Genomic DNA, 26,881 nt, shown 5'->3' with positions numbered 1-26,881 from the left:
ACCAATTGTTGGTCACCTGCTACTACAAGACGGGATCTCCTAACGTTGCTCTACTGCTTTATGGATTAGACTTTTAGGTCAAAGACTCCGGCTGTGGCCTCCTAAGAAAACCACATCGTTCGGTCTGAGCACCCACGTAGTATCACAGCCCACATGCGAATTGAATGATTTATGTAGCGCATATCTATCTTGTGCCTTATTGTACTAATGTTTATGTGTTTAAATAAATAAATATCTATAAATAAGTATCATTATTATTTCTTAGTAAGGAATTAAGAATTAAATATATACACATACAGTCATTTATATTATCTTTAATCAATCTCGAACTGTTGAGCACCAAATCAACGACGTATAAATAAGGATAAAACATTTTCATTTTTTAGTGCTGGTAGTACTACTGCCTGTTTCATATTGTTCAACAATTCATCCTGGTAGTTCAGTAGAGTATACAAATTTAGGGAATGGTTGTTCAAGAACATATTTGGTCTAAAATAATTCAAAAAAAGAAATAATATTTACGTTCGAAAGTATAGTCTATGGAAATCAGTCCAGTTTATTAATACTTATTCTAATTAACTGATGTTGGAGACGTAATCATAATGTAAGAAAACCATCTACCTCGGTTTGGGCAGTATCCTAGCCCACACATATATCAAGTGACTTGTGTACGAATATGTATGTGTTCAAATAAATAAATACGTTAATTTATTCTAATGATAGCTAATACACGAGAAACAATATGGGTGTAGATCGTCGGGTGAGAACTTTTGAAGAATGTTCTTACTCGCTACTCTTCCACTCTTTTGTATATTGTTTTATACTATTTATTAACATTCAGTAAGCAGTTGTATCCCAGATAGTTTACAACTTTAGTTTAAACGCAAGTTGTCCAATATTCTGATATATTTACATATACTTATAACGTTTATTGTACTTAACATTCTATTTATCATTTACTTATTTCGTTAAACACATAAACATTGGTTCAAGGAGGCATCAAATAGATATGCGACACACTTCTTCATTCGTTCTGCGTGTGGGCTGTGATACTACCTAGGTGCTCAGACGAGGTGGTTTACTTAGAGGGCCACACCCCAAGACTTTGACCTAAAGGTCTAATCCATAAGGCAGTGGATCATCGTAAGGAGATACAGTCTCATGGTAACCGGTGACCAACAATTAGTTCATACGCCATTTGTTCTTTCAGGATACTGGAGCCCATGTGTACCTTTGGTTTGGAACCAGGGTTTTCCAACTATTATTTATTTACTTTTTGAACACAGATACCGCTACGAAAGGGCGCTAAATATATATGATGCATACAAAACAATGAGAATGGGGAGACAAAAAGAAGGTAAGCTGAGTAAAAGGGAGAAAATGAGAACAATGACAACCACAGATTAGTATATGTTAGTGTAATGAAAAGAATAATGATGGGGGAACGTGAAACGTACAACTAGAAGAACTCTATCAGTTAAGGAAGATATAATAACTTTTAATGAAGAAAGTAAAAGAACGTTACAGCGAGATCGTCACTGTATTCTATTCTGAGTCCCATCTGGTAACGCTTAAAGCCAGTGTTGCACCATCTCTAGGCCCTCAATTAGGTAGTAGTGAAGATCCAACAGAGGACAGTCCTGTATAGCTTTCTTTCACACCACGACACCATGTCATACACTGACCGTGAGACTTACTTGTTGACTTGGAATACGCCGATGACATATTTCTATTTAGTGAAGACGCTGACAAAATGCTGAGTCCGCTTTTTCCAACCAGTCTAGCATGCACCAATTGTTGGTCACCGATTACCATGGGACTACATTTCCTAACGTTGTTCCATTGCCTTATGGATTAGACCTTTAAGTCAAGGTCTCCGGATGTGACCCTCTAAGAAAACAACTTCGTTCGATCTGGAGACCGAGGCAGCATCACAGCTCACATGCAAATCGAATATGATTTATGTGGCACATATCTATTTGGTGCCTCTTTGTTTATTGACACGTTACACTAATGAGTAAACTTAACATCTTACCAAATCATAAGGCCAATGACTATAATAATAATAATCATTCTTCTTTTTTTCATTAGAATTCATCAATGTTCTACTCGAATGAATAGAAAGAATTTCATATAAATTTGAATGTGTTGAAGTTAAACAAGCAAATTGTATACCAGACCATAATTCAGATGCATAAATTGGTGCAATAGGTGTAAGCATTACTATAAGATCAGCTAATGCACGTAGATATAAAAAACTTGATGGTCCTGGACCACCAACATGTATAGAAGATTTCTATAATCATGAAAAAAATAAAAATACAAATAAACCAATGGAATACAGATCTTTTGGACATTTCAAGCAAAATTATTACAAAACTCCACTTAACAAGTTCATCGGAAGCTCGAATATTGCTGAACTACATCACTTAATCGGACTGGGTAATCAATACTAGCTCTTGTTTACATAAAAGCTCAAGCACATTAAATCTTACGGATAAAAGAAATAAGTACACATAACAAGTCAGTCAGCTTCAACGTAGGACGAGACACAGATATGCATCGGTCTGAGATGCCATACCTCATTAGCACAACTAGATCAACACCGAATTCGTAGAAGTAGTTACTTCCATTGTAGTAATATATAAAAGAAAGATTGTATATAAAGATATACTACAGGAAGATATGAAGCAATTTTAATCTCATAGTTTAAGGGAAGACAGAGAGTGTATAAATCTGCGCCATTGTGATCTATTCTGAGCAATGTCACACAGCGTCAAACCACTATTCGTTACGATAGTCACGTGGACCCCAACTGAATAGTCTGCATCTAGCAACATGGCTCAGACTAGAAGTCAGTGATTTCATGCACTGATCCCATATTTGGGTTTGGTCACCCGTAACTCTCTTCCAATCATCCCAAATACTAGTCACCATTGTGCACATCACAAGCTGAACAAAATTTAATGTTGATTATGAATAACTTATAGTTTAGTATGTCGAAATATGATTGAATAGTTTATGTGATCATGAGACTAATATGAAGTAACTGAATGATAAACTGACCGATTCACAGAAAATTATTTGAATTAAATATACAGGGAAAAAAGCACCCTGTTTGAATTAGATTTTATACTATATAGGACTCATTAAAAAATACATAGAATCTTGTTTTCTGTGACATTCAAATAGCACTAAGCACTCAGTCAGCGACAACGTAGGACCACGCACATTTATGCATCGGTTCAAGTTGCCATACCTCGTTAGCACAACAAGATGAACATCGGATTCATAGAAGTAATTAATTTAGTGGTGGTAGTATATAAAGAAAGGTTGTATATAACGATATAGTATAGGAAGGAAAAAAGCACTAAGCACTAGACAAATATGAAATTGGTTCCTCCTAAATATTTCAGTCCGACAAAATGTCAGTCGAGACCAACATTGTTTAATGGTAAATATCTCAAACTTTAAAGCTGTATAGATTATATTAACTGTACGAGGAAACAAATGTTCCCTCATAGTCCTAGACACCCCCTACTTGACAGCAGCTAACAAACATGAAACTCAGATACAAATGTTCTTACCGACCACCATCAACCACTTAATACATAAAAACTTCAACAAATAATTATTCGGTAAGATCCAGTACCGTGAGAAGATCAGTATTTTAAGGAACTGAAAACAAGTTTATCAACACATAGAAATATCTATTGGAATGAATTAGACATAAAAAAAAAACATGACTCTCATTGTTGTGAATTTAAGCCCGCTTAGTTATCACGTGATTTTATTTGTTAATCTCAATACGACATATTCAGTCTTAGCACTGTGCCAAACCGAACAACGAGAAGCGTACTATGCTCATATGATTTTGAGATGATTGGCAAGGTTGGTAGCTCTACCAGAAGTTTGTGCTGATGATGTTGTTTAAAAGGATGATGAAAGCTCCACAACCAAACCATTCAGTTCAGAGAACAAAACTCCATCAAAAAAAACTGCCAAACCAATGACGTTCGACCGGTATACGCAGACTAACGTCCTGACTGACCCTTTGTCCCCGCTGGCCCTTCTAGTTTAGTCCGGAATACTAATAACAGCTCCAACTATGCGAATCATTTATTACAAACATACTTGCTTTTTCAACCAGACAAAACAGACTACACCGCACCATAAAATAGGAAATAACATTCATACAGGATCAAGTCAAAATGTGGCTGTGAACGTGAGAGACGGTAATTAATAAACTGAAATACTTCAGGTACAGTCAAACGTATAATAATGATCCATGGGTCAAAACGAAGCTTACAATAAGATGAATATAGATATACAAAATCTAATTACTGACTAGTTATACAAAAAGAATAGTTACAGAATATTAGTACATTATTAGATCGCGGAAGTCACTCGTAATTTAATCTTCATCAGGATATAACAGTCATCGTATGATAGATTTTTAATCTAACCCATAGGACAAGTTAATAATCAAGTGATCAGCTATCGATCAGGCAGTCAACATAGAACAATAATAAAAAATTATCCCAAAATCAATGGATCAAAAACAGTGATAAACAATCAGCTGAACATATGCCAAGATCACCAGCTTGCATCTGAAGAGGAAATTAGGAAAAGAAGTTGGAAGTGGATAGGATGTACGTTGAGGAAATCATCAAACTGAATCACGAGAAAAGACAACTTGGAATGCTGAATGGAAGCAGAAAAGAGGAAGACCAAAGAACACACTGTGTAGAGAATCGGAAACAGACATCAAAATAGCAACTGGAAACAACCGGAAAGAATTGCCCAGGATAGGGTTGGATGGAGAATGCTGGTGAGCGGCCTAAGCTACACAACGAGGGGTGACAGATGTATGTAAGCAAAAATGCCCAGATCAATAGAACGAGAAATTATTATGTTGTTTACAAAACGAATTCCCCAACTTACTCGTTTCTTCCTAAATACCATAAACCATTTGTAAATCAGCTAGTCAGTTGCAATGTAGAACCTAGTACGTATGTAGATCAGTTCAAGTTGTTATACCACATTAGCATAGACAGATGAAATTGATAGAACAAATCCCAGAATATAAGAGGTAGTAACAACATCAATGGTAATAGAAAAAAATTAGGTATCGAAGATATGATTAGAGAAGAAAATATAAATTAGTGGCATAGAAATGCAGAAAGTGTTATGAGGAAGTCAGAAGCTCATAATCTGCGAAAAGACAGAGAATGAATCCACATGTGTCGTTTCAATCGATTTAGAGCCATTTCTTTCAAAGTTTCGAAATACCGGTTACGTTAATCATGAATGCTACAATCAGGTAGTCCACACCTATTGATATGGATCATTCCAATTGTCAGTGATTTCACGGCCTGATGTCGTGTCCTAGTTTTCTCTCAGCCTATTTCTACATCACCGGTTGAGGTAGGAAGTAGTGGTTGCGCATGCGTAACATATGTCCCAACCAACTCAATTGGAGAAGATTAACTACCTCATGGGTCGCTCTATCATCTTTAGGTAGTACCGTATTTCTAACCCAGACATTGCTTACTCCGTGGCCCCATAATACACAAGCAATGCTTCATAGACACATATGACCGAACCATTTATAAAGCACAAGATTATTAACGAAACATATGAAAAATAAACAGACTTACTCGAAGCAATTCAGTCATCTCTTGAAGTCGAGCAATAACAGAACTGATTACAAATGTATCATCATAATATTCATTGACCTATCAAAAAAAACAGAAAAAAATACTAGACGAGATGTAGAGGAATGAGCATTGTAGAAACAAGCTCACGTTAAAGATATTACTCGTTAAGAAGTGACGTCATTCAAACAAGTTATCACAGAAAATAGAGTAACATTGAAGAGATATTTCGTTCTAATGTTTATTTGTTCAGAAGTCCCAATCACGATCCAACCAAGGATAGAATGGAGGGCTTCCAGATCTCATAATCAGTGCTTAACTCTTCAATCTGAAAAAGGAAATGGTTACCCACTACATTTTGATTTTGAATGACTGTTTAATTAAAATCAATCTGTTATGTAGAACAACAAAATATTCTTCAAGATGATTTGTTATTAGCACTTTATACAATAAATTATTTTGATTGAGATCATGAATCAATTGAAAACCTGGGAGCATTAGGAGGCCATTACGTCCTATTGTGGGACCCCTCAGCAGTGAGCATTCACGATCTCGCCCACGGGACTCGAACCTAGGGTATTCAGCCTCACTCAGGAATGCTTTACCCCTAGAACAGTGAGCTGGCATCCAATGGTGTTAATGTCTAACCTCAACCAATCCACGAAATTGCGCGATCTTACAATGATAATGATAATAAAAAAGTCGTTTGTTAAGTTATATCCGGTTATAGAAGGGGTAAAGAGTCATGAATTTCTTCTGTACACATAAATTGGGGTTGAATGTATGAATTTCTATGGCTTCAGCTATGTGTAGGAGACAGGATAGAACTGCTTTGGGAAATAATGGAGGCATACGATGGATCATCGAAATGATTTCGATTTATCTACATTAGGACCGCTAATAATTAGATGTTCCAACATAGAACTGCGTACTGTCTTTATCTGGCTCTTCGTAACCCACGTTGATAGTTGTTCACTGATTCGATGGTTAGGTTGCATGGCAGCGTAGTGAAGGAAAACACAGTTGAGGAGAACCGATTACGTATTTAGCACAAATTACAAAGTTGCTTGATAAAATAAGAAAATCATACTGACACTTCATCAATTGCCTCAGGCTTCATTGTTTCATCATTTCCATACCAATTACTTTCTGTTACCTTTCTTCCCTTCTTGACCTTCTCAACCTTCTGCTGTCAGATATTCTATTACTGACTCACGACATATACTACTTAGGTCGATACAAGTAGCCCACACCACAGTAGTATGCCCAATATAGTTATCTCCGCAGAAGCAGCTGAATTTGTAAATGCACATTGAGGACGCTAACTCAGGTAACTTATCCTTCGTTTGAGTAGACATTGCTGGTCGACTCGAGAAGTTAACGCAAGATTGGCTGCACAGAATGTCCTACTGTAGTGAACAGAACACGAATAGGGCCAATCGAATGTATTTGACACGAAAATTACAGACAATCACACTAAAATCTGATAACCATACAGTATCAACCTTGACCATTCTTCCTACAAATATCAGTCCACAGTCACCGATTACTATTGTTCATGCATTTTAATACGGATCGCGTTTCGTTTCCGTTCTTTCCTTATCGATCTTCTAGTTAAATACATTCTCGGCCTGACCATCATCATATACTACTTATGTGGATGTAAGCAACTCACCCCACACTACAAATTACTTTCGTTAATCTTTCTTTCAGAGTATCGCTAGCAACATCCCCGTTGAATTGTAGTTTCATGTATAAAAGATTCTTTCGATCACTCGAAATCTCCGACTTATATCGACTTTTTCTGTGCACGCTGCCACCACTTCGCCTGCGTCAAGGAGATTCAGCTTCTTGTCACACTCACCTTCACCAGTGAAACTAACCGCTGGATGTACACTGTCGAACTGTTCTAGTAGTTCATCCTTACTGGTTTTCTGATCTACGACAACGAATGTATCGTCGATGTAGTGGCAGTATAGATCGAGCTTCTCAAAATAGCCTCCTTAAATGAGCCATTTTTTAGCTAAGCTAAGAGATCAGCGAGAATCGAGCCTAGAGGTGAGCCCACGGCTATCCCGTCTATTTTTCTATAACATATATAACTGAATACAAAATGTATGTCCATCTTAAAGGCGATTCCTTAAGACTATTCTCAGGCAAGTCAAACGAATCAACATTGGCTTGCCTGAGTATACAGGTACCAATATGGACCTATAAAAACTTTTAATAAAGAGTTATTCATTGAAATTGGAAGATTATCTATGCAATAATAGTAGTATTTATATCAAACTTCGATCATGATAAACAATAGAAAATTCACTTATTATTTATACGATTTACTCAATGAGAAACAACAGAATTCTCAGTAGATTCGATAGGTGAATAGTATTGGCAGCGAAAACGTATATTTCATGCTAATTGGAACTAATCAGCTGAATGCACTTACATCAAAGTATTGGTAATCGGATTGAGACTTGAACTCCATATTTTTTTGTTTTTAAACATAATTTAAACAATCACGTAAGCTAAAAACGTGTGAATAAATGAATAATAAATAAAATAATAAAAGTAGATAAACATCATTATAGAGTCTGGTATAGAGATGTACATCACAGTTCCACTGTATGTGGCGGAAACCTGGAGAACTACGAAAGCCATCATCCAGAAGATACAAGTGTTTATTAACAGTTGTCTACGTAAAATACTTCGGATCCGTTGGCCAGACACTATCAGCAACATCCTACTGTGACAGAGAACAAACCAGATTCCAGTGGAGGAAGAAATCAGAAAGAAGAAGCACTGGAAGTCGATAGGACACACATTGAGGAAATTACCCAACTGTGTCACAAGACAAACCTTCACATGGAATCCTAAAGGCCAAAGAACACATTACACTGAAAAATGAAAACAGACATGAGAAGAATGAACAACAATTGGACAAAACTAAAAAGGAAGACCCAGAACACAGAGTGAGTTAGAGAATGTTGGTCGGCGGCTTTAGTTCCATTGGAAGTAACAGGCAAAAGTAAGGATTTTCATAAGTAAAATATAGTAAGATTATTAGAAAATTTTTATAGAAATTACCCGTTTTATGATAGATTGATAATATTTTAAAAAATTTGGTATATGAATTAATAATGGATCATTTATATCACATTTCAATTCCCATGATACATTAGATTGATGTATAATTTTAGAATATTCAATTAATTGTTCAACTAAACGATTCATTTTATATAACCAATTATTAACACCTTGAATGACTAGAAAATGAACAAAATAATTAAAAAAAAATCAAATCAAAACAGTCATAGAAATACACAATGTACAAAGATATCTTAATTTTTAACCATTTATCTCTTACGACAGTTTATTTCTGTGTATATTATACAAATTCCTTGGTAAGGTCAAGAGTGAAGAGAGTTAGCTCTCACTCTCGAAATGCTCTCACATGGCCACGAGTATATAGCCTCTACCAGAGAAGTCCTACATACTGATTTCTCGTAGCACTGGTGTTGTTTATGAAATTGAGAGGACGAAAAGCGAATGTCTGGTGCTCTTACCGGGTTGGTGGACACGGAAAGTTCACCTAGGAGTGTTGGAAAATCCTGATTCCAAACCAATGGTGCACATGGGCTGGTTCCGGTATCCTGATGGAACAAATGGCGTATGAACTAATTGTTGGTCACCGGTTACCATGAGACTGTATCTCCTTACGATGATCCACTGCCTTATGGATTAGACCTTTAGGTCAAAGTCTCGGGGTGTGGCCTTCTAAGAAAACCACTCCGTTCGGTCTGGGCATCCAGGTACTATCACAGCCCTAACAAATCAAATAAGATTTTTGTGGCGTATATATATCTGGTGCCCCTTTGTACAAATATCTATGTGTTTAAATAAATAAATATTGATAGGGCAAAAGTTATAACAATTTTCTTAAACTCATTCGGAAACAAAAAAAAGAATAATCAACATGCTTACCATCTTGTTCAGACCATTTTCTTGATCGATGTGGCCCAACATTTGTCAATATTGTAATTCTTATTGTATCCATACCATATTTATCAACTACTTCAGTTGGATCAATTCCATTTAATTTAGATTTACTCATTTTATCCCAATACATTTGAACTGGTTTCTTAGTTTCAATTTCATAATATTCAACTTGGTTTGAAGAAGAAAACAAGAAAAGAGAAAAGAGAATATGAAACAAGCTTGACAGAGACAAACCTAATTGGCTATTCGTTCAAATTATTACTGTATATATGAAAATACTTGGATATATGGATAAGTGATTGATTGATTGATTGATTGATTGAAACACAGTGTCAAACCACTACTGGTTACGATAGTCACGAGGACTGCAACCGAATAGTCTACATCTACAAACATGGCTCAGACTAGAAGTTAGTGATTTTGTGGACTGATGCCATGTTTTGGTTTGGCCCTCCTTAACTCTCTTCCAACCATACCCTATACCAGTCAGCATAGCACGTCGTGGTAATCGGTTGTTACCTCGCGAAATATTGCGTATTGCGATAAGACTACACGAAATTCTACCGGTTGACCAAATTCAGATATCCTAGTACGACCCCAATACTGTTCCCCAAAACCTCCAGTAAATCAGAACACAGCCGTTGAATAAGAATTGTTTATGGGGTCAGAAGCAGGTCAAAAATGATTTACAGACAAGGCATATTTATACAGTTAAGATGATTATTAACAGTAACCAATGGAAAGGAAGGACATGTAAAGGTTATAATTAGGACAACTCAAAATTGACCAGTAGGAAAACGACACGTGAAAGTCATAGTTAGGACAACTGTAAATAATGGCCAATAGGAAATAACATGCGAATTATGTGAAGAGTCTGAAAACATACCACTTTACATTCGAGATAATTTTTGGGATATTCCTGTGAATATCCTAACATCGGTGTTCAGGCATACGTAACATGTGGCCTAACCATTTCAGTCGATGAAGATTCATGACCTCATCAACTAATTTACCATCATTCCCAAATATAGTAAAGCCTAACCTCACCATTGCTACTTACCCGGTGATCTCAGCAGATACGAACAATATTTCTAAGACATCTGTGGTCAAATACTAGTAACTTACGAGTATCTTCTATTCTTAATGGCCATGTTCCGCAGCAGTCCTGGAGTAACAATTTACATTTAGAGGGAGAGAAACGCATTCCAAATATCCTGGCATTGTTACTCAGGCTAACAGAAGACTGCATTTTATCAGCGTCTTCACCAAACAAGACTATATCATCTGCATATTCAAAGTCAATAAGTGGACCTCCTGGTACGAGATTAATTCCGGAAAATTTAGTCGACAAGAAGTTTATCTCCAGTAGTAGGTGTATGATGAAGTTAAACAAAAATGGAGATAGTGAACAGCCCTGTCAGATACCACTTGAGGTTGTCATTGAATTAAGTCCCATGTAATAATTCTTGTCGCCTCGCTAGCCAACCTATCAGGTCAAAGGCAAGTGACAGATTATTTTTCTTCTCTCTTTCCCCAGGATCGTTTAGTCACAAAGAGACTCACACATTTGCTAGCTTCAAGATTGAAGTAAACAACCTATTGCATCAATGCTCTAAATTAGATCAAGACAACTCTCTCCTATATATTAGAGGGCAGATGGATGGACGGACGTAACGGTAATAATATCCAAGAAAAGTAAGACATGGTTATAAAATGCTCATTAGTACTTGATTCGTTTATAGTTCTGTAATTATGATAGACTAGTAATTGGCATTGAATTGTTAATTACCTACGGTTTATGTAGTTACAGTTCAATACTTAAAACATTCTACGAAACTTCCGAGAATTATGAAACGATATGGATATCTGATTTTTTAGTGAAGTACACTTAATCTGTCCATAAACTGAATACCAACAATCTATTTATCAAAACTAGATTACAAATTAATAAAGCGATCAAAATAATCATTTTTAAAATGTGAGAAACGTCAAACTACTATAATACTTATAAGTAGTTAATATTTTATAATAAACTTTTCTATGCCCACACTAAAAGCTTGTCATATTTCTTCACAGAACTAGTAATCTATAAGTGATATTCATCACAAACTGACCTCTGTTGAGGTAACACTGTAGACTAAGGAAAATTGAACAGCCATTTTGTTCTAGTATGAAACTCTTTCTCTGAATCTACCAAAGATAAAATACTGGATCCTGAGGTAATGCGATGAGTGCTAACTATTGAAACATTGATCTGCTATTCAACGGTTTACATTTCTAAATTCAATCAATCGGTAATACAATCTGATGATCAATTAACTGAGGTTAATCTATGGATAAAATTAATGATGAATTCAACTTTAGTCACTACAATACCTCTATATGGCAAATAGTAACCGTTTTACTAAATTGGTCTGGTTAAATAGCAGTATCTAGCACTATGCCAAGCCTACATGGATTATTCTAGTTCCGTACTGGCCGACTTATTCATTCTTCTCAAGTCACGTTTTGACCTTGTTGATTATTCACTTAATAACCCTGACTTTTTTATATGAGAGTATTTGTGTGCACTGCTTATCCCACACTCATCACATATCGATAGCTTATTAATGCCTGACTATAAATAACGAGTCACATTTCATCACATTAAGTTGGATCACTCTCCTACTCTATTCCGATTCACCTTAATTTCCCGCTTTTCATTCTGAATAACTTTCTGGATCAACGACTGTCAAAATATACATATTCAAAATTTATTCCCGTATTTGACTTATTCCGTTCTTGATTAACACGATTTAAGTCGATGACTATGTACGACAGTAGCTAGGATGCATATCTCCATATCATCATATCACAACAATATTCTAACTCTAATTTTAAAAAAAGTATGAAACCATATACATATCATTATACATGACATTAGTAGTTAACCTAATCATTATGAGTGGAAAAATTCGTCATACTGATTAGAAATGATACAAACTACTCATATTATTAAAGTGGACTACGTACTATCATTTACATTTGCCTCCATTAAAAGACAATGTCCCATTTGATCATGGTTGTAGAAAGTAAGGAGATTAGTCAAGTGGGATCCTCTAGAGTCTTAAATTCAGATAAAATGAGTTATTCAATACTATCTTAAGGGTTCAATGATGCTTGTTGACCGATATTGTAGTGAACATAAAACACGGGTGGGAACAATCGAATGCATTTGACATTACAGACTATCTCACTAAAATCTGACAACCAGTTAATTTGCAAAAAAACAATCAATTGTCTCAATCTTGACTGTTCCCTCTGCAAATATCAGTCCATCTCCTCTGATTTCATTGTTTATGTGCGTTTATATGCGTTCCGTCTCGGTTCTTTCCTTATCGATCTTCTAGTGAAATACATTCTATGCCTGACCATCACCGTATACTACTTATGTAGATATAAGTAACTCACACCACAATATTAGTTGAAGATGAATCTTTCGATGAACCTATTACCCCTAAGTTAGAAGAGATGATCTATGTCTGACAGTGAAATCCACGACGTACATTTTATTCTATTTGGGACTCATCAGTTTAATGTACCTGAATCCTAGGATTGATGTTCATATTTCGAACTTCAACCCAAGTATTTGTCTCTTTGAATATCACCGTATTATCCACTGAAGTACTGAAGCCAAATAGCTATGAAATTATTCAACAGGTACGCTGTTAGTAAGGGCTCGAATTATCCCGTTCATGATCGAAATTCAATCAGCTTTTGTTAAAATATATCCTGTAAAATTTGCTTCGATATAACCATCTTACATAACTTTATATGCTCAGGGTTGTTCTGGAAGTTTCATTTACGAAACAAAAATAACAGGCATATACATATAAAATAGAGGGAATGAACATAAACTCACTTTCTTTTTCAGATAAATATCTTTTATCAACATTTTGTGTTGGTATAAAACGACCAGATTGTGGATCAATATACGTTTGACCCAATACTAAACCAACAGGAAGGAAACGTTTAAATGGTTCTCTACACGGTATTACATTTATATCATGTAGGAAATGTGCAATAAAACGAGCATAGTACAAATGACGAACAGCTAAATTTAGAAAGCAGAAAATCAAAGGTAGAAAGTGGTAAATGATGCTCAAATATGCTGCTATGATTGTAAATACATATTCAGAGGAAATAGTTGTTCAGCTAAGTAAATAGCTTTTTATTAAGTTCAAAAGATATGACATTTTACATTCTGCACTATCTTGAAGGTGTAACACTCATAACTACTTAGTGGCCCCCAAATGCCCTGGTATGACCAAGAGTGGGGAGAGTCTACTCTCCCTCACAAAATACTCTCACATGGTCATGCGTAATATAGCCTCTGTCACGGAAGTCCCACTCACTGCCTTCTCGTGACACTGGTGTTGTTTACGAAATTCAGAGGACGAAAAGCGAGTGACCGGTGCTGTAACCGGATTGGTGGACACGGAAAGTTCATCTAAGAGTGTTGGAAAACCCGGATTCCAAACAAATGGTGCACACGGGCTCCAGTATCCTGAAGGAATAAACGGCATATGAACCTATTGTTGGTCACCGGCTACCATGGGAATGCATCGCCTCACGATGTTCTACTGCCTCGTCGATCCGACCTTTAAGTCAAAGGCTCCGGGTGTGCCCCCCTAAGAAAACCACCTGCTTCAGTCTGGGCACCTTGGCAGTATCACATCCCTCACACAAATCTCATTTGATTTGTGGGGAGCATATGTATCTGGTACCCGCTTGTACCAATATTTATGTGTATAAATAAAAATAAAAAATTGCTACTCAGTGATCTATCAATTGAAAGCATCTCAGTTCTATAGGTCAGAGTTGTGTTAGACGTTCTGATATTGATATAAACGCTTCGCATATGCAAGCCCAACTAGCTACTTCAGTGTGAAAATCAAATGTGAGTAGAAATCTCTTAACGGGTATCCTGAGTTGAAATACATGATCAAACTCAGAAAATTAGGTCAGATTTTCAACGAATAGTAAATATATGTTTCGTCACTAAGTTCCAATAAATCCTGGTCAATAGTGTGCGCTTTTTAGCATTTCCTACTTTATTGTTTGACATTGAAATGATATATCTGACTGGTGTAGCCTATCAGTCAGTCTCAACCCAAATACCACAGTAATAACAACACAAACTATCAAAATGGATGGTTTGTATCCGGCAGATAGCATTAGTTCCTCCAAAATTCTAGGTCCTCCTTGCTAATGATCCCCAACTAGCACGAAACCTAGGTTCCCATCCACCTGAGCTACAAATCTTCTCCACTATCACGAAACCTAGGTCCCTTGAGATTTTTTATCGATTACCTCCAACCACCCAACATTTAGTATTTATACAACTTCAATGCATTACTTTTCACTAAACGACAATAATATCTTACCATGCTCCAAACCTCCAATGTAAATGTCAACAGGTAGACTATTAGCTGCTTTTATCCTATCACAAATTGATGAATTATTCTGTGGGTCCAAATATCGTAAATAATACCATGACGAGTCAACAAATGTGTCTAGTGTATCAGTTTCACGGTTCGCTGGATTACCACATCTAAAATTTTAAAAACATTTAAACCGCATAGATAATATACATATATGTATATATTTGTTGTACATTGGTTACTGGTTTTGAAATAGGATTCCAAGTAAAAACGCACTTTACTAGTTGGTAATAAATGTTCTTAAGCACGGGATGCATTTCGAACCTTTCTGTAAGACTGAGCCATCTTTTGCACTGCTGTGATGTTAGTGTGTCTGTAAAAGGTCAGTTTTACAACGCTCAGCCGCGAGTAGTTCTGATCTACATCTGAAACATGGCCTCTATGATCTGAGAATCTTCGGCAAATTTCTGTAACATAATCAACATTATCTTCGTAAGATTGTTCATATACGGTGATAAAATCATGTAGGTACTGTCCAAGTTCAGCTTTATGTATTCAAGTATAGCTGATATGATACTTACATAAATTTTTTTAACTAGGAACGCTGGTGTCGGTAGTTTGGTTATATTTTAAACGTATCATTTCAGCTGCTTCCATATAGCACATCATTTGTTGAGGCTATAACTGAAAGGTTAGTTGATAAAAATTTCCCAAGGAATGTAAGACAATTACATGACTGACGTATATTGTCGCACCGTAACTAAAGGTGTAAAATCCTAAAAATTACACACCTCAATGACCAGAAACTTAATCAAACGTGACTTGTAATAGGTACCAGAGGCAATCTTGTATTTCTTTATAATGAACAGAATCTAATTTGCAAGCAAAGATGGATAGTGATTAGTAGTGTAATTCAGGACGTGCGTTTCGTCTTATTTGAGACTCGTCAGCTGGATGTACCTGCATCTCAGAGTTGATGTTCTCTCTGGGACTCGATCAATTGAAACCGATCAATTGCAGTTCAAAATAACAATAAGAAGATACAAGTCGACAACACCAAGCGTAGATAATCAAACCGATTGTTATTCGAAAATTAATCTATAAAAGTAATGATTGCAACTCTTGATATGAAATTTATTATGAGGTTTTAGAGATTGTTAGGTTTTTGATTGAGATCATGAATCGACCAATGTTAGATCAACATTGAAAACCTGGAAGCACTGGATGGCCGTTTCGTCTTAGTATGGGATCCCACAGCAGTGTGCACCCATGATCTCATAGGCGGGATTCGGTCTCGAACTTGAACGCTAAACTGATCTGGTATCCAACGGTGTTGACGACTAACCTCAACCAATCTAACAAATTGCGCTTCCAAGCATTCAATGGCAGTTTAACATTGACTGATTCACGGCCTCAATCTAATATATTTATTTACATATACGGCAATCAACAAATGTGAGAGCGATAACCACACAATAAATTTTACTAAAATGAAAACTGTTTAGGTAATTAGTTCTGGAGACTGATTTAATTTGAGATTATTCTTATCATGGATCATATTCAATTCTTCATGAGGTACACATTTTACGCTGCTGAGGAATCTCGAACCAAGATGAAACACAAGCACAGTAACTCCGGCATTACAATAGTTCTACTATTGAAGTCAATTCCATGATGAAAAACTATATTTAGATAAATGAAATAGAGATTAACAAAAAAAAATGAAAATAACAGCTTTCTTACTTAGGACAAGTTGTTTTACGCCAGGATTCATTATGCTTTAAAGGTTCATCACCTCGTTTCAATGAACTTTCTAATGGAGGTAGAAGTACAGGGAGTTGATCTTCTGGTACGGGTACTGCCTATAAATATATATTTAAAAATATAAAATCATTGAATAAGAGAAATTGTAAAAGTTCCAATTAATGATTTTTAATTACATATACAAGGCCAACATATTTCAGTAATCAAATAATTACTTACGCCTGATAACCCTCGTAGAGGAGCAAAGGCCTCCCACCAGTATTCTCCATCCAACCCTATCCTGAACAATCCTCTCTAGTTTCTATTCATCTGTTACGCATACACAACCACTAATTCCTACCTCGACCGATGATGTTGTCTGGTGTAGGAATAGGCTGGTATAAAACTAGGACACGACAAACCAACACACGACGTCAGGTCATGGAATCACTGACAACTGCAATGATCCATATCAATAGGTGTGGACTACCTGATTGTAGCACTCATGATTATCGTAACCGGTATCTAGAGACTTTGAAAGAAATGGCTCGAAATCGATTGAAACGACACATGTAGATTCATTCTCTGTCTTTTCGCAGATTATGAGCTTCTGACTTCCTCATAACACTTTATGCATTTCTATGCCACTAATTTATATTTTCTTCTCTATTCATATCTTCGATACCTAATTTTTTTCTATTACTATTGATGTTGTTGTTACCTCAAATATTCTGGGATTTGTCCTAACAAATTTCATCTGTCTATGGTAATGTGGTATAACAACTTGAACTGACCTACATACGTACTGGGTTCTACATTATGACGGACTAATTGAATAAATTAAACTCTCCAATACACAAACCATGTACAAATTAGTAGTGAGTGACTGAACTCTATCCAAATTTTTTTCAATCCCCTACTGTTAAACATTTGAGTCAATAAAACCATCCAAGTATAGTTTAGTTTCTACTCTTAAATACTTTTACATAGTATCTGAACTCATTATTAACAAACAACTTCATCTATGTAAACATCTATTCAAATTTAAAAACATTTCAGGTTTATTTCATTGTTCTCCCTCTCCAAATGCTCTTACATGGCCACGCGTATGTAGCCTCCACAAGGGAAGTCCTACTCACTGATTTCTCAAGGCATTACTGTTGTTTACAAAATTGAGAGGACGAAAAGCGAATTTCTGGTTCTTTACAAGGGTTGGTGGACACGGAATGTCCACCTAGGGGAGTTGGAAAATACTCATTCCAAACCAATGGTGCACATGAACTCCAGTATCCTAAAGGAACAAATGGCGTATGAATCAATTGTTGGTCACTGGCTACCATGAGACTGCATCTCCTTACTATGCTCCACTGCCTTGTGGATCAGACCTTTAGGTCAAAGGCCCGGGGTGTGGCCCTCTAAGAAAACTACCTGCTTCAGTTTGGGCACCTGAGCAGTATCACAGCTCTCACACAAATCAAATGAGATTTGTGTGGAGCATATATATTCGGTGCTCCTTTTTACCAATATTTATGTGTTCAAATAAATAAATAAATAAATCCAATACACAAACCATGTACAAATTAGTAGTGAGTGACTGAACTCTATCCATATTTTTTTCAATCCCCTACTGTTAAACATTTGAGTCAATAAAACCAAACAAGTATAGTTTAGTTTCTACTCTTAAATACTTTTACATATTATCTGAACTCATTATTAACAAACGACTTCATCTATGTAAACATCTATCCAAATATAAACCTTTCAGGGTAATATCACTATAATGAGAAAGCACCACTTGAAATAAATGAAAGATAATTATCTTATAAATAGAATTCAACCTGATTAATATACATATATATATATCCCTTACCCCACATGAATCACAATGTATAATTGGTATAGGAGTACCCCAATAACGTTGTCTAGAGATTAACCAATCAGTACGCATATTATCACAACGATAACCACCACGTCCACTAACCTAACATAAAATTTATTAATGAGAATTTTTATAAATTAAAAATATAAAAAGAAGATTCAAATATGAATTTAGATAATAAAATATATTGAAATATTTAAATTTCCATGTCTACACCAATGGGATGTTAAATTATCTTAAATGAATATCTATACTAGATACCCTTCTTCCAAGATCAAGAATCAATTAAGAATCCGGGACTCGAACCCAGTACCGTTGGCTTCGAGTGCCATAAAACAACCAATACCAAAATGTAGTAATTTCTATATTATCATAAATCATCATATCTTAGTGATTAACATCTCCAATGGAATATTTAATCCGTTGGTTAAGATGAAAAACATGTTATATTCTACGATTTGATCTCGTTACAATATGCACTTCTTACAGTATATCAAAACCCATTATTCGAATGAGAAGACTGAAATGAAAAGATAACATTTGATTGATCATAGTGTGATCATAGTGGCTTTGAGGTCAATAGTCTCAATCCTAATTGGTTCGAAACCATAACTGAACTTAATCAAATGACTTGCAGTCTAATCAGGAGGGGTTTTGTGGAGATTTCAGTATTTTCATAGTTGAAATCATGATTCAATTGAAGCTAGACCACCATGGAAAACCTGGAAGCACTGGATGTCCGTTTCGTCCTATTATTACAGTCTAATCATCACTATTGTACCATAAAAACTCACTCTAACCAAATAATAATTCAATTCATTGTACCAATCAATTCAAGCAACTACCATTATCACCAAAACAATAAAGGGGAATTAATTGATCGATACTAATCAATTAGAATCAATACAAACAAGTCACATCACAACACAACAACGATCATCATACAAGAAATAAGTAAGAAATCCTGAATAGGGGGAGCGAAGCGAAGAGAATGATATAATATAGGAATAGAAAAAGGATAGAAGACAGAGAGGAAAAAAAGACAGGAAGGACAACATAGCAGAACTTAATATAAAGAAATAGGCTTGTAGTGAATACGTAAATATAAGTGAGAAAAGCTTATAAACCAGAAACAGTTTTGAAAATACTATTCAATTGGGATCTTTAAAGCAATAAATTATTCTGTTATGTAATTGACTTTGAAGCATATTATCTGTGTAAATGCAGCACAAACCGAAGTGATTGAAGAGGAGTTTGAATCTATGAAATTTTAGTTGGAAGTCAAGTGTTTTATAGGTACTAAACACTGAATCTTGAACCTAGGATTCACGGTAGTTGCTACTCGTCAGCAATGTGTAATGGCAATCATGAGAAGAATGATATCCTTTCTACCGTAGTGTAATAAGCTTTCAAAGAACTAGGCAAATACGATATTGGTCATTGGATAGTGAACAGTTAATCACAAAATGTGACAATAATATAACTAATACTTTGGTGTAAAAAAATTGATATTTGCCTAGATAGATCCCGAGATCTTATTATACTATTGTTTACAAAACATAATGGTGCATAAGTATACTATGACATGCAATGATGACTAGTATTGGGGATGCTTGGAAGAGAGTTAAGGGAGGCCAAACCAAAACGTGACATCAGTGCTTGAAGTCCCTAACTTCTTTTGTATATTACCACCATTAAATTAACTACTTCTATGAATTCAGTGTTCATCTTGTTGTGCTAATGAGGTATGGCAACTTGGACCGATGCATATATGTTCCTAGTCCTAAGTTGAAGCTGACTGACTGAATGATAAGTATACTATATTTATTCAGAAACTTATGATTATAACAGATATTTTTTTGAACTAAACAACTTAGATGAATAAATAGAACTATGTACCTTTGATATGTTGAATATTGTTATAACATGTGTGTTTTTGCCCCTATCAATATATGACGAGAAGATGCTGCCAATTAGAGTACAGTAAATTATCAGTCGGACCAACGACACATAAAATTCGTACAAGCGGTCTAGAGCCGTTATCGGTCCTTGCTTCCCACCTAGCCCGGAGCGTTAACTCCCGGACACCGATCTCAGCCTCTGCTATATGAATCATGTATTTCAAACATACTGAGTTTATATACCAAACAGACTGACTACATCGTACCAATAAAATGGAAAATAATATTTGTACAAGATTTAGTCAAATGTGACTATGAATGTAGGAGACAGTATTCGATTGACTGAACATAACTCAAGAATGGTAAATCGTACAGTAATAGTCTATGGGTCAAAATAAAGCTTAGAATATGAGGATCATGAATATGAATAGTTTAGTTACTTAACAATTATACAATAGGAAATACGCGTATCATATTGATCCATAAATAGTTCTCAACATTTACCATTCATTAATCTCAACGGGATATAACGGGATAACCTGAATCGACTCCGTTATATTCATACTGTTAGGTTAATATTAAACAATAAACGAAAAATGTAAAGTAGCAATAAAATAGGTTTAGTTTAACATACCTTTAAGATTTGCATAGCTTTATCCATAGATTCACCAACTGTTTTCCCATGAAGCTTTTTAGAAAAATGAAGCGTTAACAAAGAAAAAGGTCATTGATATTTTCTCTCACATGAGAAATTAGTTTTTTATAGCCTGAAATGATTAGAATTAGGGATAACCACTGAATGATCTATTAGTTTGTTGAAACATTCAATCTTGAATTAATGAGGAGGCACTAAATATATATGCGCTCAAACCGAAGTAGTTGGTTTTCTTTGGAGTCTACTCTTCAAGCCTTAGATCTAAAGACCTAATCCATAAGACATTAGAACAATGCTAAGAACTGCAGTCCCATGATAGCCGGTAAATAACAATAGGTTCACACACCAACTGTTCTCTTAGGATCCTCGAACCCGACTTCCCTAGGTGAATCTTCCGTACCCACAAACCTGGTTAAAGCGCCGGGCATTCACTTTTTGTCCTCACAATTTCGTAAATAACAGACAAACCACAAAGCGGAGAACAAGACTCCCATAGTAGTGACTGTATACGCGTGACCATATGAGAGCGTTTCAACAGGAATAGCGGACGCTATCCACCCTTGACCGTACCAGAGCATTAAGGGGGGCAGGTGGCGAGTCTCTACAGCTGAAGAGTTTACCCAAGATTAAAATAATTGTCCAATGCTTTCTAATTTTTACTTATTCACAAGGTGGGGCCAACATATGATAAAAACCCTTTTACTTAAAAGTAGTCAAAGAAATTTGTATATGTTTCTCACATTCGATAAATAATTAATAATAGATGAATATAAATAATCGGGTCATTTTGAAACGGCTAAATAAATGACATTATATCCTCGAGATTTTGATTAATAAAATTGTAAATTGAGGTCAGATCTAAAACACCTAACGCAAATTCACATGCAAACTGTGACTTCAGTGCATCAGCAGATGACCTCAGAAAAAGTATAACCAAGTATAGGATCACATACTCTGATGGAGTGGTAGCTTATTAATCAGGGCATTCGAATTTTAGCCACTAGGTCCAGGGCTAAAATCCCATCCAACCTACTTCAAGTAGGGGCAACCGAGTAGTAACACTAGTCTTCATACATAGAGTGTTGTTCGGAGCTAAGTACATGGATCTACACCTTGTGCCAACCATCTATTTGGGTGATATCTGTCTGTACATTAGAAGAAAGTTTGAAATAATTAATCTAGTATTGTAATGAACAAAACATGACTGGTGATAATTGAATGTATTTAGACAAAAATTACAGACTATCTCACTAAATTCTGTTAACCATACAACAAACAGTTAATTTACAAAATAACAATCAATTGTATCAATCTTCACTGTTCCTTCTGTAAATATCAATCCATCTTCTCTAATTTCATTGTTCATGCATTTTCCTACCAATTGCGCTTCATTTCGATTCTTTCCTTATCGGTTATCTGCCAAAATACATTCTATGTCTAACCATTATCAAATACTACTTATATGGATATAAGTAGACCACACCACAATATTATTGTCGAGAATATAATAAACGATATTGATATACATAAATTGATGTATATGTAAACAAATAATTGAATTTTTACATACCTCAAAGATAGGAGTAGATAATATACAACGTTTTAAATCTTCTTCATTGAGAACAATATTAGATTGATCTAAATTTAGTGAATCTTTTTCTGAAGAAATTAATTTTCCAGGTGGTAAAGGTATATCTAATAATTCTGATAAGGAGCCGTCAGATGTTTGACCATTTATAGAAAAGACTAATAACAAAAAGAGTGGGAAAAAAAAGAAATAGATTAGGAAAAGTATGTATATTAATTGCCCCCAAATGCCCTGGTACGGTCGAGAGTGGGGAGAGTCTACTCTCCCTCTCGAAATGCTCTCACATGGCCAGCGAATATATAGCCTCTGTCAGGGAAGTCCTACTCACTGCCTTCTCGTGGCATAACTGTTGTTTACGAAAGTGAGAGGACGAAAAGTGAATGTCCGGCGCTTTAACCGGGTTGGTGGACACGGAGGGTCCACCAAGGGGAGTTGGAAAACCCTGATTCCAAACCAATCGTGCACATGGGCTCCAGTATCCTGATGGAACGAAGGGCGGACGAACCTGTTATATCTGTGGCCGAGTGGATGATTTGCTAATGTGTGACGCGATAAGACCGCCAAACAGGGAGCAGCGAATTGTCGATTGGAACAGTGACACGAAACTTGTACGAGCAGTCTAGAGTGCTAACCGGTCCTGCGATCTGCCTAGCCCAGCCAGTTATGTCCAAAACACCAATAACAGCCTCAGTGGTATGAATCATTATTTACAAACATACTGGGTTTTTATACAAACCAAAGTAATCAATAACTGAGTATAACTCAAGAATCGTATGATAATAAATCAAAGATCAAAATAAAGCTCATGATAAGAGAAACGAATATGAATAGTTTAGTTACGTAACAATTGTACAGTAGGAAATAGGCATAATACATTGGTCGATAAATAGACCTAAAAGTTAACATTCGTAATTCACCGGGGGATATAACAGAACCTGTCATTGGTCAACGGCTACCATGGGACTGCATCTCCTCACGATGCTCCACTGCCTTGTGGATCAGATCTTTTGGTCAAAGGCTCGGGGTGTGGCCCCCTAAGAAAACCACCTGCTTCGGTTTGGGCACCCGGGCAGTATCACAGCCCACACACACAATAGTGTGGCGCATATGTACCTGGTGCCCTTTTGTACCAATATATATGTGTTTAAATAATAATAATAATAAAAATAATGTATATTAATTAAACAAATTGTATCCAAATGCTCTGGTATGGTCGAGAGTGAGGAGAGTCCGCTCTCCCTCTTGAAATGCTCTCACACGGCCACATGCATACAACCACTACCAGGAAAGTCCTATTCAATGCCATCTTACGGTATTACTATTGTTTACGAAACTGAAAGGATGAAAAGCGAATGTCCCGGTTGGTGGACACAGAGAGTCCACCTAGGGAAGTTGGAAAACCATGATTACAAACCAATGGTGCACATGGGCTGGCTCCAGTATCCTGATGGAACAAATGGCGTATGAACCAATTGTTGGTCACCGGATACCATGAGACGGCATCTTCTGACGTTGTTTCACTGTCTTATGGATTAGACCTTTAGGTCGAAGGCTCTTAGTCTTTTTTGTATTTGTACTCGTAAAGTACAGATGATAAACCTCTCTTGAAAAAAGAGGTACACTTGGGATCACCTTAACTGAAATAAATTCAATCACAGTAATAACAGTAGTCTTGATGTGTAATTTAACGATCAACACTATAAAATATACTCAGAGGAAAAATACCACTGTCCTTTATAAATCTGGTTGTAAGAAAACACCGATGGGTGAATTTGTGTGACGACTAACTTTTGAATGCTTACAGGCCGAATACTATCTAACCGTTTTGTGTACATCCTTCAGTAAGACATGCCATATATATCTGGCATTGATTAGTATAGTCGAAACTTTTGCGCCAGGATAAGACAAAGAATGAAAGTTACTAAATATTAATCTTCGCATACTTTTGGAGACGAAATGTCGCGGCATGACCATGGTCGTGTCACAGTAAATAAGAATACCGTCAATAGGCGATGATAACTTTTAATTTGAGACTAGAGTTGTTTGTTGTAGGTAGGTTTCGCAATTCTTGATCCTCTTCTTGTCTGTCTCTCAACGTTGCTGTTGTATCACGTTCATTTCTAGTCTAAATAATGCACCTTACTTACTTACGTTTGTTACCCCTTATAGAGGAACATAAGCCACTCACCAGCACTCTCCATACAACCCTATTCTAGACAATCCTCTCCACTTTTTATTCATTCCTTTTATATCTGCTTCTATTTCCCATCGTCATGTGTTTTTTGGCCTTCCTCTTTTCCGCTTCCCTTCACGATTCCAAGTCAGAGATTGCCTCGTGATGCAGTTTAATGATTTCTGTAATGAAAGTTCTATCCACTTCCAACGTCGCTTGATAATTTTCTCTTCAGCTGAAAGCTGGTTTGTCCCCTCTCACAGAAGGCTGTTGCTGATGGTATCCAGCCAGTGAATGTTGAGTAACATGAGTATTGAGGATTCTCGCTTCAATATTGATTGATAGTTGTTTTAAGTTCCATATGTTCTTCAATTGTAAGAATGCTGCCCTTGCTTTGCCAATCCTCGCCTTTACATCTGCATCCAATCCTCCTTGTTTATCAACGATGCTCCCCAGGTACGTGAATGTTTCCAACTCTTACAGAGTTTCGGCATCAAGTGTGATTGGGTTGGTGTTCTCCGTGTTGCATTTGAGAACCTTACTTTATCCTTTGTGTATGTTGAGACCTATTAATGCAGAGGCTGCTGCTACATTTGCTGTCTTCGTCTGTATTTGTACGTGTGTATGAGATAGGAGGGCTAGATCATCTGCGAATTCCAAATCGTATAATTGGTTCTGAGCTGTCTATTGTATTCCGTACTTCCTCTCAGATGTCGAGGTCATCAGAATCCAGTCAATCACCATAAGAAAGAGAAACTCGGAGGGTAGACAGCTTTGTCTGACTCCAGTAATTACTGGAAATGCACCTGTCAGCTGTCCTGCATGTACGACTTTGAACAGTAGTCCGTCGTATAAGTTCTGGATAATGTTAACAATCTTCTCAGGAACTCGAAGAAGTTTCCATAATGTTCTCCTGTCCACACTGTTAAACTCCTTCTCATAGTCAATGAAGTTGGTGTATAGTGACGAATTCCGCTCAACAAATTGTTCGACGATTATCCGTAGTGTCGCAATTCGGCCTGTGTACGACGGATCCCCTAGGTGGACATTCCGTGTCCACCAACCCAGTTAAAGTGCCGGACATTCGCTTTTCGTCCTCTCAATTTTGTAAACAACAACCCCGCCACGAGAAGACATTGAGTAGGACTTCCCTGAAAGAGGCTGTACACGCGTGGCCGTGTGAGAACATTTCAAGAGAGAGAGCTGAATCCCCCCACTCGACCGTACCAGGGCATTCGGGGGCACCCACAAATGACTTTTTTAAGGTAAAATAAACGGTACGGAGGATCCATCTAGTGGAGTTGGAAAACCCTGATTCCAAACCAATATTGTGTACATGGGCTATAGGATCCTGAGGGATAGGAAGACATCTGAACCAACTGTTCGTCACCGGCTACCATAGGACTGCATCTCCTTACGTTGTTCCACTATCTTACGGATTAGACCTTTAAGTCAAATGCTCGGGATGTGGCTCTCTAAGGAAACCACCTGTTTCGGTTTGAACACCCAGGCAACATCCCAGCTCTCATACAAATCGAATGAAGAGGTGTTGTGCATATGTATTTGGTGACTCCTTGTATTAATAATGTTTAATAAATAAAACAACTTAAGGAAAGAAAGATCATTATCTGACTTGATCTATTTCACAAATTTACTTGTTTAGTATTGTTTGTTTGAATCTTCCCATCGATGTGTTAGGACTGCAACTGGTCAGTCTCTAATTGGCATATGTGCATACTGTGCGTATTGCCTCGATATAGCCTTAATTCACAAGCATGGTAAGCAAAGATGGATAGTGGCTAGCAGTGGAATCCAGGACGCGCGTTTCGTCCTATTTGCGACTCGTCAGGTACATCCAGCTGACGA

The 26,881-nt window shown here is 36.5% G+C and overlaps 1 protein-coding gene across 1 annotated transcript in view; it reads right to left on the bottom strand.

The window, feature by feature from the left end:
* Nucleotides 1-235: 235 nt before the first annotated feature.
* Nucleotides 236-26,881, bottom strand: part of Smp_122780 (putative leucyl-tRNA synthetase) — a gene marked incomplete at its 5' end in the record, with an annotated part of 34,380 nt that continues 7,734 nt past the window's right edge. The window contains 11 exons of the mRNA XM_018796385.1: nucleotides 236-489; nucleotides 2,036-2,296; nucleotides 5,661-5,738; nucleotides 8,742-8,920; nucleotides 9,639-9,821; nucleotides 13,555-13,746; nucleotides 15,080-15,246; nucleotides 16,820-16,938; nucleotides 18,690-18,800; nucleotides 21,234-21,287; nucleotides 22,825-23,000. Coding sequence (XP_018650603.1) covers nucleotides 427-489; nucleotides 2,036-2,296; nucleotides 5,661-5,738; nucleotides 8,742-8,920; nucleotides 9,639-9,821; nucleotides 13,555-13,746; nucleotides 15,080-15,246; nucleotides 16,820-16,938; nucleotides 18,690-18,800; nucleotides 21,234-21,287; nucleotides 22,825-23,000 — 1,583 coding nt within the window. The 3' untranslated portion in view covers nucleotides 236-426. The remainder of the gene's footprint in view (nucleotides 490-2,035; nucleotides 2,297-5,660; nucleotides 5,739-8,741; nucleotides 8,921-9,638; nucleotides 9,822-13,554; nucleotides 13,747-15,079; nucleotides 15,247-16,819; nucleotides 16,939-18,689; nucleotides 18,801-21,233; nucleotides 21,288-22,824; nucleotides 23,001-26,881) is intronic.

This window comes from Schistosoma mansoni, chromosome 2 (assembly GCF_000237925.1).
Source record: "Schistosoma mansoni strain Puerto Rico chromosome 2, complete genome".
Classification (NCBI taxonomy): domain Eukaryota; kingdom Metazoa; phylum Platyhelminthes; class Trematoda; order Strigeidida; family Schistosomatidae; genus Schistosoma; species Schistosoma mansoni.
The sequence above is the reverse complement of the archived record's forward strand: the minus strand, read 5'-3'. Positions and strand labels throughout refer to the sequence as shown.